The sequence below is a fragment of the Drosophila montana genome, unplaced genomic scaffold, assembly GCF_035044405.1.
Source record: "Drosophila montana isolate Dmon_TW-CO22-7 unplaced genomic scaffold, ASM3504440v1 contig_2481_1, whole genome shotgun sequence".
NCBI classification, from domain to species: Eukaryota; Metazoa; Arthropoda; class Insecta; order Diptera; family Drosophilidae; genus Drosophila; species Drosophila montana.
In genome coordinates, this window is record NW_026997351.1 from 2,466,689 (window position 1) to 2,480,512 (window position 13,824).

The 13,824-nt window shown below is 40.6% G+C and overlaps 3 protein-coding genes across 3 annotated transcripts; 1 reads left to right on the top strand and 2 right to left on the bottom strand.

Moving 5' to 3' along the window:
- Positions 1 to 209: 209 nt before the first annotated feature.
- Positions 210 to 9,592, bottom strand: hop (tyrosine-protein kinase hopscotch). The gene is made up of 10 exons (XM_064682272.1): positions 8,108 to 9,592; positions 6,116 to 6,276; positions 5,844 to 6,050; positions 5,439 to 5,758; positions 4,305 to 4,767; positions 3,884 to 4,236; positions 1,135 to 1,685; positions 903 to 1,069; positions 670 to 837; positions 210 to 597 (listed from the first exon to the last, which is right to left on the bottom strand). Exons 1-10 carry the CDS (start codon positions 9,185 to 9,187, stop codon positions 366 to 368), a joined length of 3,702 nt encoding a protein of 1,233 aa, XP_064538342.1. The 5' UTR covers positions 9,188 to 9,592; the 3' UTR covers positions 210 to 365.
- A 144-nt stretch (positions 9,593 to 9,736) lies between these two features.
- Tim8 (translocase of inner membrane 8) lies at positions 9,737 to 10,595 on the top strand. The gene is made up of 2 exons (XM_064682276.1): positions 9,737 to 9,912; positions 9,982 to 10,595. The coding sequence occupies exons 1-2, from the start codon at positions 9,823 to 9,825 to the stop codon at positions 10,156 to 10,158; spliced, it is 267 nt and encodes an 88-aa protein (XP_064538346.1). The 5' UTR covers positions 9,737 to 9,822; the 3' UTR covers positions 10,159 to 10,595.
- LOC135428340 (uncharacterized) lies at positions 10,496 to 11,765 on the bottom strand. Its single transcript, XM_064682273.1, has 3 exons — positions 11,606 to 11,765; positions 11,021 to 11,549; positions 10,496 to 10,964 (listed from the first exon to the last, which is right to left on the bottom strand). Exons 1-3 carry the CDS (start codon positions 11,686 to 11,688, stop codon positions 10,599 to 10,601), a joined length of 978 nt encoding a protein of 325 aa, XP_064538343.1. The 5' UTR covers positions 11,689 to 11,765; the 3' UTR covers positions 10,496 to 10,598.
- Positions 11,766 to 13,824: the final 2,059 nt, after the last annotated feature.

Consider the following 13,824-nt stretch of genomic DNA (forward strand, 5'->3'; position numbering starts at 1 on the left):
GTATGTATGTATTAATATATATAAATTTTTATATTTATATATATATAAATATATATATAGCTTAGTTTCAATCGAAACTGTGTTGTTGTAAAGCACATGCGTCCAACGTTTTAAAAACGTGTGCTTGTGTGTGTGTATGTATGTATGTATGTATGCATGTATGTGAGTGTGTAAGTAGTTAAGATAAAAATAATAACAACTTAAAATGATAAAACAGTAACAATGCAATTTTAATGCTGCTGTCATCTATAACCGCCAAGAAGAATTTTAAAACGATTTTTGCACTTGGGGTTCTTCTTCCTTATATGTTTAGGTGATCGTTAATCCCTCGTAAATGTTGCTATCGCTTCTGGCTGTGATTCATGTCATTCGTCCTCTAACGATGAGCCCATATTGAGTGGTTGTTGCTGCTGCTGCTGCTGTTGTTGTTGCAGCTGCTGCTGACTGCCCGTTGCAGATCCAACATTATCGCCAATTTCGCTAGTTATGATTTGTATAATTTGTTGAAATGATGGTCGAGATTTGGGCGTTTCATGCCAACAGGGACGCATCAGCTCGTTGTACACAAAATCCGAACATAGCTCCGGCTTTGGTAATCTGGCAAAACAAATGTGAAAAATTAGTGGAATGAGTCGTAAGTCTTTGACAGGCATTGCAGAATTGACATACCGTTCGCCTTGGCGCAGGCGATTGAGGAACTGATCCTGAGTTAAATCTTGCCCAGGCACCAGATTTGGTATTTCGCCACGTGAAAACATTTCAAAGAGCGTTACGCCATAGCTCCAGACATCTGAATACGATGAGAATTTAAGAGTTTCAATGGCCTCGGGCGAATACCTGCAATATTCAAGATATTAAGATAATTGCTAATTCGATAATGCCAACGTTTTTTGTATACGGACCATTTAATGGGTATATCACGCTGACTGATGCCATAGTAGTAGCCATCGGCATTGGCAAACTGGGCAAGGCCAAAGTCTGAGATTTTTACACACGAACGATCGACTAGAATGTTGCGGGCTGCCAGGTCGCGATGTATGAGACCCTTGCCAGATAAATAGTCCATGCCCTGCAGCAAGCAAGAATTGAAAAGTCACAAAAATTATACATCTGAATAGACAGTTAGATACTTACATGGGCAATGTCCAGGGCAAAGGCCAATAGGCGGGCATTTGTGAGACTTGGCTTGCGTGAACTTAGGTAGACAATAAACGAGCCAAATTCAAAGTACTCCATGATGATGCTCAGCGATTTCTCGGCCCAATACTTGAACTTGACCACATTGGGATGATCCAGCTTGCGCATGATGTCGATCTCGCGCAGAAAATCATTGGTTACCTGCACTGTTTTAAGTTTCTTAATGGCCACCTGCTCTTTGGGGCGGTCCTTATCATGATATTCGAGTACACCCCTATATACGGTGCCATAATGACCCTGGCCAATCTTGTGCTTCTCACGATATATAACCTTGCAGTCGTACAATTGCATCACCAGCGGTAAATCTTGTGAATTTGCAAAGAATTCACTGCTCAGGCCGACGGCGCCATTGCACATAGCGAAGCTCTCCGTGTCCGGCGAATGGTGTTGGCCATTTGGCAGGCCATGGCCATTAAAAGATGCGTGCGCTTCGCTGCTGATGTCATTTTCATCGTCGTTGCGGTGCATATGGTCATCGGAGTACTCGACTGAGGGCCAAACATAGGTAAAACATATTAATAAAACGACATAGTAAGGATATCTTCGGCATGCCGAAGATTTAATATCCGTTTAGACATTTCCCTTTTACAGCTATGTAAGAATAATGCCATATAAGAGCCTGCTATTCCCAGATCTTTTCTATAGCAGCTATATGATATAGTGCTCCGATGTTGATACGATTTTCATATATATGAGAAACATAATGGAACTCATAAATTCCGAGTTTGGTTCAGTTATCTTAATATAAAACGAGAAAAAAGGACTATCTTCGGCACGCCGAAGATTTAATATCCTTGCAGGCCCAACCTTTTCATAATGCTCATAGTGCTTTGCCCGTATCTAAGATGCACAGGGAATATAGTTAATGCTGAGTATGATTAAGATATCTTGAAAAACAAAAAGTTTTTCATACAACAACCTTATTTTCAACCGATCGTTCCTATAGAAGCTATATGATATTGTAGTCCGGTAAAAATAAGATTTTGAATAAATGTAGGGAGCATAGTGAAAATGATTTTGAATAAATGTAGGGAGCATAGTGAAACCTATAAATGGCGAGTTTGGTCAAGATATCTTGAAAAACAAAAAAGTTTTCCATACAACAACCTTATTTTCAACCGATCGTTCCTTTAGAAGCTATATGATATAGTAGTCTGATGTAGATAAGATTTTGCGTAAATGTAGGGAACATAGTGAAACTTATAAATGTCGAGTTTGGTCAAAATATTCTGAAAAACCAAAAAGTTTTTTATACAGCAGCCTTATTTTCGACCGATCGTTCCTATAGAAGCTATATGATATAGTAGTCCGATGTAAATAAGATTTTGCATAAATGTAGGGAACATATTGAAACTTAAAAATGTTTTTCATACAACAAATTAATTTTCGTCCGATCCAGCCGGTGCCGACACATGTACTGCGAGCAACAGAAAGAGGCACTTCTGCAAATCTCCATGACGATAGCTTTAAAACTGAGAGACTAGTTCGCATAGAAGCAGACAGACGGACATGGCTATATCGTCTCGGCTGTTGATACTGACCAAGAATATATATACTTTATGGGGTCGGAGATGTCTCCCACTATGCTTTAAGACATTTCGAGACAAAATTATAATACCCTCTGCAAGGGTATTAAAAGGTTTCCATATCAGAACCAACTTTTCGACCGATAATTCCTATGAAAGCTATATGATATAGAGGTCCGATACGGCAGGTTGCAGGTTGGACATCAAGACAGACTTATGCAACGTGTAAAGACGATAGGCTTTAAACTGAGAGACTAGTTCGCAGAGAAGCAGACGGACATGGCTATATGGACTCGGCTGTTGATGCTGGCACATTTCATGACAAACTTATAATACCCTCAATAAGGATATACAAAAACGTTTAGTTTCGGAGGGCCAAATATGCAATACCCTCTGGCAGGCAATTGACAGCATTTTTTGTATAACGCAATGTCGGATTGAGGATTCCTACATGATATGTTATCAAGATATCGAGACAAAACATCAAAGTATTGAGAAAACAGAATAGATGACAATATAGGTAGATTCGTAGATTATATATCATTGTAGATATATAAAACCGATTTCTATAATGGCCCTACTTTACGATTACTATCAATTGTTCTAAGTGATTGGTACAGCTTTGCTGTCTTCCATCTAATCGGGGTTTCGAGCTCAGAGTGCTGACTTTGGCTCAATAGACTCAATGATATAGTAATCGGATTGTTGAAAGCACCAATTAAGCTGGCATTTGGTAATTTTGCTCAAGATAACAAGATAACCCGATAAACAGGAATTTTTCGACCGAGCGTTTCTCCAAGGCTGCTAAGATTTTGCTCATATACTTGGAGCACATTAACGTTTGCTTTAGACATCCTAAACAACATAAAAGTAAATTGTGTTAACCACCAAAAACTTCTTATAGCAGCTATATGATATGGCGTCCGATATTTGACATACGTACTGCCAGCAGTAAGCAGAGGGATCTATGCAAGGTTTAATTTGGATATTTTAAACCAGAGACTCAACAGACAGATAACTATAGCTACATCGTCTCGGCAATCGATCTATAAACACGTGGAGTCGCAGATATATCGCCTTCTGCCAATAGCACAAATTTACAAATCCGTTTACCCTTGATTTTAAATCGGCACAGGGTATAAAAGCAATGCTTCACTTACATGACTCCATTTCCGTATCAGGCTCATCGTAATTTCGTTGTAAGCGTGTTTTAATGGTAGTCAGTCGCGTAAAAATATCGTGATGACTGAAACGCTTGTCCGGATCATCGCTCCAGCCATCCATAATTGTGTTGTACATTTCAACTGGGCAGAGGCGTTGGTTGAGCGGCTTCAATATGCCGCCATCAATGGTTCGATTGCGTATGAGTTCGCGCTGTTTCAATTGATCCAGCGCCAGCAGGCCGCGCGAGAAGATCTCATAAATAGTGGTCGCAAATGCCCAGAGCTGTGTGCTAGAATCCTGCTTGGCTCCCTCCAGATTGTTGTAGTACTTGATCGGTATCCAGGGTGAACTGAAGATCAAAACAATAAGCGATAAGTCGGGGCACGATAATTGACGTATTATGCACGCGCAACTCACTCGGATTGCTTGTAGGGACGCGGATAGCCGGGATCGCTAATTTTGGCATCGAGCACGTACTTCTCGGGGTCGTATTTGGTAACGTACAAATTGGAGCAGCGTATGTAGTTGTGTATTATCTTATTATCCTCCAGATAATGCATGCCACGCACCAGGCCATGCATCACGTCCAGCAAACAGTACATGCTAATGTTTCGATGCACCTGCAGAAATTTATTTAACGGCCCGTATTTCGAGTACTCCATGACCATTGTGTATGGCACGGATAGGGTAAGGCCATACAGTTTGATAAACTGCGGCGACTGTATTAGGCTCCAGGTTTGCGCCAGTTTCATGAACTCCTCAAAATTCGCTTCATACTTAAGCATTTTCATTGTGACTGGCACATCCTTGAAGGAGCCCTGCTGTATCCAGTCGCCGCGCATTGTGAACACCTTGTCATCGTCGCTGTGATTAATCGAGTCTACAAACACGAGGTGCGGGTTAATGATTGTTTATAATATACGGTTAAAGATAGACTTGATAAACACTTGTATAGTGTTCGTGGATTTGCCGAACACATCTCTCTTGTAATTTAATATAGATCTTATTCGGACACTAGGCTTTCGTCCATTTCCAGTTCATTTATGTGGATTTATCCAAAAACGGTGATTATATCAAAAATGCGAATTGAATATGAACTTCCCCCATTTTTCGCTTCTCTCTTATTTTTGAAAAAAACAACTTATATGTTATATGAAAACCAAATGGAAATGACTATTCAAAAAACAAAAAAACCTTTTTACGGCCATTTTCTACCTTAGTGAACGAAACTACTTTTGTACAAAATCAATGATTTGAGCTAATGGATATAGATCTTACCTTGGTGCCATTGCAGCTCGGTTTTCCGATTGAATATCTGTGGAACCTTTTTTTTTTTGTTTTTCTCAATATCCTACCTAATAAAAACTACCCAAAAGAAAAACAACAGTTTTCCACCCATTTTCCACCTTAATGACGGAAACTTGTTTTAATAAATCCTATTAATAATTTGTACTACCGAATACAGAGCTTACCTTGCTACCATGTTCTTAAAAACATCCTACTTAACAACTTAAAAGTGCATAATTTTGGGCTAGCGGATATTGTTCTTACCTCGGTACCATTGTAGGTCAGTATTTGGATTAAATATCTGTGGATTACGACGCTGTAATTCCGCTTCACTCAATTCCGCTTCAGTCTTTTTGGTTTTCAAATTTTTTGGCAAACAGAGCAGCAACAACGGCGGCTTATCATATTTAGAAGCCGGTATGCGTATACGATCGGGGCTATCGGTGCGTATAAACTGGGCCAGTTCTGACAGCTGATCAAAGATGTGCTCATCGCTCTTGTGTTCCAGCTTCCATTGCTTGTCCTTGCGTATGATCTTAAATGTCTCAGTTTGGCATCGATCATGATCGCTGTTTCGCGCCACACTGCACAGAGCAAAAGATATGTTTGTTAATAATATAAATTGTATAGGTCCTTATACCGTTGTCATATGTCTTGGGTGAAGCTTACATTCTTGTATTGATATCAATATAATATGTGTTATACTCTCGATCGCACTGGCGCACTATATAGCTGCCGCATTTGTCGCCGTTTTCGTGCAGTTTCATAAATGAGTAGCCACCGCCGATGGGTCCGTGACAATATAAACGATCCAAATCCTCCAGCGATGGTGTCTTATACGACGGACACAAGTCCTGCATCCATTTCACCGTCAATCTGAAAATCAAATACAATTAGTTTGTCCACATGAATTGTTCTATGTTGCAAATCGTAAATCGTACCTTATATAAATGCCCAAATAGGATATAAACGATTTCATCTCGTGTTCCGTTTCAAAGCGCATGTGATACCCCTTGCGAAAGCCGACGATTTCCAGACGCACGAGTTGCTCGCTCTCCTTATACAGCGAGAAAATATCTTCGACCACGGCCACAAGGCTCCACTGTATATTAAAGAGGGGAGAGTCATTTGAAAAGGTTCCGAAATAAAATGGCCAAGGATAACAAGTTGATCATGAAAGTTTGCTAATAGATAAACACTTCGATAATACATGGGCATTTCCACAGAGTGATTCGATATGAGAGCCCTTTAAAAATATACACTTATAAATCGGTAAATTGTTAAGAGATAACCTCATTAAAAGGTCAAAGTACTCCTAAAGACATTAAATTTATGTCAAATAATGCAATTCTGATTGATTCTCATATTTTTTTTTGTTGTGTTTAATTATTGAAGTCGATCTTTCACAGAGCATTTACAAAATATATATAAGTCCAGTCAAATTTTCAGATAAAACGTCATACAAAGTCGCCCAAGAGAAATTATGAATGTTATAATGCAGCCACTCGTCTTTATACCCTGTTCCCGACATTATCACAGTCCGACCTTAGCAGGTAGTTAACTGAGGACCTCTTCAAATCGAGAATATATATAGATTTTGTATATAGTGACCACGCCCTCACAAATCCCTTAGGCTTAGGTTTCCCAGTCACAGTCAGTGTGACTAAGTACCGCTCCAAAAAAGTAGTAAGGACCTCTTCAAATCGAGGATATATATAGATTTTGTATATAGTGACCACACCCTCACAAATCTCTCAGGCTTAGGTTTCCCAGTCACAGTCAGTGTGACCAAGTACCGCTCCAAAAAAGTAGTAGGGACCTCTTCAAATCGAGGGTATATGTATATAGATTTTGTATATAGTGACCACACCCTCACAAATCCCTCAGGCTTAGGTTTCCCAGTCACAGTCAGTGTGACCAAGTACCGCTCCAAAAAAGTAGTGAGGACCTCTTCAAATCGAGGATATATATAGATTTTGTATATAGTGACCACGCCCTCACAAATCCCTCAGGCTTAGGTTTCCCAGTCACAGTCAGTGTGACCAAGTACCGCTCCAAAAAAGTAGCTCAATCTAATGTTAAACATAGCTAAAATCAAGCTGGATTTGCTAAATTAAATTTTAAGATTTTTCGGCTGACAATTTTTATAGCCAAATTTAGCTATAAAATAGCTGAATTGGTAGAATTCGCTGATATGCCAAAAAATGGTAAATCAGTTTAAAATCTAACTGCCTTCGGCTAACAACTCCCGCTATTACCAAAAAAAAAATAGCTAAAGCAGTTAAAAACTTTTACTGCATGTTGCCGAGGAACTCTAACATTACCCCTATTTAGTTAGAAGATAGCTGAATTAGCTAGAGGATTTATACTTTGCCATTGAGATGCCAAAAATAGCTAAAATAAGTTTAAAATTTCAACTGTTTGTCGCTGACAAGCTCTGAAAACAGCCTCATTTGGCTAGAATATAGCTGAAATTACAACTTCCTGTACTTGCCGGCAAAAAAATAACTAAAGCAGTTAAAAACTTTAACTGGATGTTACTGAGGAACTCTAACATTATCCCTATTTAGTTAGAAAACTAAAAAGCATAGTTTAGTACATGCCAACAAAAATAGCTAAATTAGCTAAAAAATAGGCGAACTGTCAGCACTGGTCACATTTTCCGGCACTCGTGGACCCCCAGGATGCAGTCTTGACGTCAGGGAGCCCCCTAAATAATAACGTTTTTGGACTATTTTTAGCTGGGGACAGAGTTTTGCGCTGGCGTAAGCACTGCGCCCAAGGTTTGGCTGTCAACTTGAATAAAATCAGTCGAGCATAATTGCTTTGCCCTTGCACATACGTACGTCAAAAAAATGATTCTTTCCTAGATTTTGCTCATGCCGTATCGTTTCCGAGAAATGGCCACAAATGTCAATTGCAGCTGTACCTACCTTTAGTGTTGCTTCCGACGTGACACGTGCCACCTTTAGCCCCGGTTCGGGTGAATCATGATGATAGAGCCTGACATAAACAGGTATGGAGTTGGGCTGCAGCTGCTGCTGGGAGGGCCTGTGACGACTTGGCTGTGGGGTCTGCTGGCTGCCGCGCAGCGTGTGGGTGTCGCTGCCGCTGTCATTGCGCTGATTGCCGGGCCCGGTTATCGTGGTGGAGAGGGTCGTGTTGGAGCCTGTGACTAGCGTTGTGGTCGAGGTGCGCGTTGAGCTGGCGATGCTGCCGTTGCCATGGGGCGGCTCCGTCGTTGACTCATTGGGGAAATACTCGACGGTGGCATTAAACTGTTCGGTTAGATAGGTGGGCGCCAGGTTGCAGATCTGATGCACATAGTGCCATTTGAGGCTGTCCACGTTCGGCGGATTGCTGCCCAGACGTCGAAAGGCGCTGCGTATTTTGGAGCGCACAAAGATGCGGTGGGCGCGCCACAGACTGCGCGGCAAATAGCTCTTGTAGGCCTTCTCGACGGACTGCGCCAGCAGCAGCTGCTCCTCTCTGTCAATTAGCATATCCATCACAGCCAGTCCCATCACTTTGTCCTTATGCTCCGGATAGCGTATCTCAGCGATCTGCTCGTGCAGCATATCGTAGCGCATTTGGTGGTACAAATATTTGTGGCAGTGCACATCAATCACGGACAGCTGTCTGTCCAGCTCCGGCACACGGAACCGCATCCTGAAACAGTAGCGCACACTGCAGCTGAGCTGCTCGCCGGGCAGCTGCCACTTGTGCTTTACTTTAAGCGTTATCGGTGATGTCTCGGTGCCGTTGGTCTGCTCGCGTATACCGAACAGCAGCACCGCCGTGGGCAGTATATCCATATGGCGGCACATTATGGTGCATATCTCCTCGCAGTGAAGCGACGGCGAGAACTTTTCGTAGTCGCCCTTGCGATAATTGTAGACGTGGATGAGGCCATCGTTGGCAATATTTTGACTGGAGCTTCCGCTCTGTAGCGAAGCTGTTGCCAAGCTGGCGCTGTCCGCCAGCGAGGTGCGTCCGCTGCTGCTGTCGTCCATTGCTTTGCGCCTGGTTAGGCTGCTCCGTGCGCCAAAATATTCAAATTAAATAGATCTGGTCGCCTCCCAGCCGCCGACGCCTGCAGATCACAGACGTTAGCTACGCTCGCGAATGTATTCACTTTATGCGTTATTTTAATGCTTTGTGCAGGTGCACCCACAGCACCAAATCAAAACAAACGAACGGAATAATTTAGTTCTTTTCTGTTTCTTTTTTTTCGCCTATTTTTGGCTTAGCTGGTGTCTTCGTCGGTGCCTCATTAATATGCCGTTTCTATTACTGGGATATTCAAGCACTTACTTGCACTTCGTTTGGATTTAAACTAACTACGTTGCGCAAAAAATGTAAATACAGCAGGAGGAAAAAAAATAATATGCAGTATTAGCATTGATTGTTTTTGTCTAGTTATTTTCTTTGAGGCAAATATCGATAACTTGTTGCGGACTGCGCTGCGTGATTTTCCAACACTCTCGGTATTTACTGTCAATATTCTGGCAACTCTGGTTAGTATGTCAGTTTTTATATAACCTCAAAACTAAAAATTTCAAGTATCGGGCGAGAAGAAAACAGTTTTTTTTTTGTGTAATAAATTCACTGAAAACTTGACGAAAAGCGTTTATCATATATACCAGCCATGTCCGACTTCGAGAATCTATCTGGCAACGATAAGGAGCTGCAGGAGTTTCTTATGATTGAAAAACAAAAGGCACAGGTCAATGCACAGGTACACAACGATTGACAATATCACAATAATTAACTGCATATTTAACAATAACCAAATATCTACACACAGATACACGAGTTCAACGAGATCTGCTGGGAGAAATGCATTGGTAAACCAAGCACTAAACTCGACCATGCCACAGAGACGTGCCTCAGCAATTGTGTGGATCGCTTCATTGATACCTCGCTGCTGATAACACAGCGTTTCGCTCAGATGCTGCAAAAGCAGAGCTCCGGTGGCATGTAGAGGCCCTCCAATAACTTAGGTAGTTAACGTTGCAGAGTGCATCTTGGTGTTGGCTCTTGCAGACCAAAGACAAACACAAATCTGGACCTTGTATTACCCCTGCCCAGCTGCAATTGACACCATGTTCCATGCTCTTTGCACACGTTAAAAGCAATAACAAAAAAAAACTAATTCTAAAATTACCTTGTAAGAAGTTGTTGTGTGTTTGGCTGATAAGCCAAATCCGGACAATGCGGTGCTAAATTTTAATTCTGTCGTGCACCGTGCGTGTTGCTGACGACGTAACTTCGAAATTCTGAAACCAAAAACCTTAAAAGCAAACAAGACAAGATCCAACTACATATACATTGTACTATATTGTTGTTGTTTTGTTTTCTCATCTTCAATAGTTGAATGTTTGCTACAAATTAAATGAACATTACAACAATGTTAACTAACTACTACGGTTGTTGTTGTCTCGCCTCGTTTTGTTCCTTTTTCAGCTGACGGTACAAATCGACCATTTTGCTGCGCTCGCCCTCGAGCATGTTGCGCGTAGCTGCGGGCAAATCTTTGCGCTTGCCCTTGAGTTGAAGTTTTGTTGGCGTACTTGCGGCTTTCTTCTTGCCGGTTGCCGGATTTTGAGGACTCGCAAGCGGCGCCTCTTTATCAAGCAGACTCTTAAGCAACAGATTCGACTTGCGGCCAGGTCGGGGCACAGTTTCAGTCTTGCTTGCTTTACGCGGCAGCGTCTTCAGCGATGGCGGGGCATGCACAATTTCGCCAAATTTAAATACATCACGTTTATACTCTGGAAGTGGGGTATCCTGCAAATGAGAGCAACGTTAACGCTTAAGATATAGTGTAGATTGGGGCAGGTTACCTCTTGCTCTTTCTCTTCTTCGGCTTCCTTGAAGGCGCGTTTTATAAGCTCTTTGCGCGTCTTGGCATCCATGCCGGGCTTTACTACTTGATTGGGTTTTCTACGTCCATTTTTGAGATTATGGCGCTCTTTTTGCTTCTGCTTCAACAGCTCATCGATCTCGTTTTTGGGGCGCTTCTGCACAGTTATTTCGCCCGTTGTCGGATTGCGTATGACATTGACCCCATATTTGGCCTCATATTGCGCCTCCCTGACGGAAGCGCTAGTTATACGATTTACTCGCCGCAGGTACTCATCATCTGTCTCGTTATCAAACTGTTTAATCTTGGTAGATTTTTGTCCACTCGCAGCAGCTGTTTGTGTCTTTTTTGTTTTTGGCACTTTGGGCTTGTCTTCTATACCTATGCTACCAATTTTAATCTTTTTGCCCGCTTTGGCGGCATCGGCGATTCTCTTAAACTGTTTAAAATTGTGCGAGGCGCGCTGTTCCTCGTTTTGCGTCGGTGGATTATTTATCACATTGGCCAGCCTGAGTGGTAAAATGCATTAGCACGAAAACTGAATAAATAATTGTATATTACATACTTCTTCTCCTTCTGCTCGATTTGTTTGAGTGGATCGCGTATGCCATGATGCTTGCGCACTGGTATTTTCCGTTTTCTCGCCATAATAATAAATGCCTGTTAGTAAAAACAACGTCGACTCGTGGTCACGTTTACTCAAAATAGCGGCAACAGCTGATTTTTGTGTAAGTATCGTCGATATATATCGATGAGAATCGCACTAATCTAGTGATGTGATTTCTTAAGATAATCGACGCTTAACATGTGAAATGGCAGCAGATCATCCTCGCTGTGATCTATTGAGAAATAAAACAATAATTTTGTTTTCTTCTAGCACCTTTACTTGTAGTAGAAGTTGGGGGTTACACACTTTTATACACTCCGTCATAAAGACATTTGGTGAATGTTTTAGGAAACATCAACTATTTATATATTAAATATCGAGAACAAAACATCGATATTCCGTAATTTTTTCTATTGCTATTCTGGCCCTAAGTAGGGCCGGCATGTTATCGAAGTGGTTTTATCCAAGGACTGCATAATAATACATACTTATAGGCACATACAGAGACACGCACACACAAGCTTTTTGCAGGGATTAATAAGTATGTATTGTATGCAGTACATTTTTTCAATTTGTATCTTTACACACATGTACGACCACAAACCCATTTACATATATGTATGTGTTCGTTGCATTTGCCGTGTGCTCACAATGCAAATGCAACGCGCATGCGCCAGATATATGCGAGCAGCAGGCAAAGCAGGCAGCCACAACCAGCAGCCAAGTAACTTGCGAGCTTATAAGAGAGCAGAAAATCGTAATATATTCAACGTGCTTCATGCTTAACGCAAACAGTAATTTATTTATATTTAACATAAAATGCTCGAGGCCTGTGCCAAGCAAATGTCCTTTGATGTGTGAACGTGTATGTAATACAGAATTGTGTTATTTTTTCCATTGTTAGTGACAATATTTTGTTAATAGCCCAATGCAATTTGCATTGACAAATGAATACGAAAAATAGTGTGTACATAAGTATGGACATGCAAGTAAAAGCAGGGCAAAAAAAAAAAAAAAATACACGGCCGTGCGTGTTTTCTATTTTTTCTTCTATTTTTTTTATGTATATGTACACATAAGGATATACATAATGTATATGTATACATATGTACCAGGGATGTTGTTTAAAAATTGATAGTGATGAGTGCCCTGGGACCGAATAGCAGCAAGCAAATAATCAAATATATAGTATGTTATATATACATACATACAATTGTGCGTATGTATGTATGTATGTCCATATAGATTTGCAGTCACATGTATGTACGTGCTACACATGTATGCGAGCGTGTAACGTGACAGCCGCAGCATCAGCTGCCAGAGTATCAGTGAGCTCATAACGGTGCGCGGAAACGTCAAAACTTCTTTATTCAACTTTTTGTTCGTGAGTGAAAAAGTTTCCATATATGTATGTGTGTGCATTAGCGTACATAGGTTACATAGATACATATATATGTAACAGTAAAGTATGCTATAAAACTTATAGTGCACATATATGTAAATAAATATGTATTTACGTATGTGAAACATAGAAAAATGTAATAAAAATCAACTATGTTTGCTTTCTTTTTTTGCATAACACAACTTCCATCGTAAAAAGTAACTGGAAAAGTCAAGATTATAAGCCTACATTTAGGAGCTCACTATTCACTAAGGAGAGCTGTTAAATAAAGAAACTATAAAAAACAGTACTTTTGTTAAAGAGATAATAAAACTGCAAGTGTCGCAAATGCATGCTAGCACAGTATTAACATAAATGATACAATCTGCATATGTACATACATATGTATATAAATGCATTTGTCTGCCCCGCTTTGGCGGCAAATTCGGCAAATGTTGCCCGCAATATTTTATTTTTACTTAATAATAAACTAATAAGAAAACATAACTTCGTGTGGTCGTCGTTTCGTTGCGTTTCTTTTTTCGTAACAAATTCCCGTAATCTTTCCCAAAACATAAATACAAGTATAAATACATATAGTATACACTTGTGTGTACCGTGTACATTTGCATAGATATTTGTTTGGCTTATCTAAAAATACCGTACATAAATTCAAAAGGCAACTGAAAGAAATAAATCTTGTATAATTGCAATTGCTTTTGTATGCGAGCGTGTACATTAATAAATACATATACACTCACACACACACACACACATTCATAATAAAGCGAGCCAA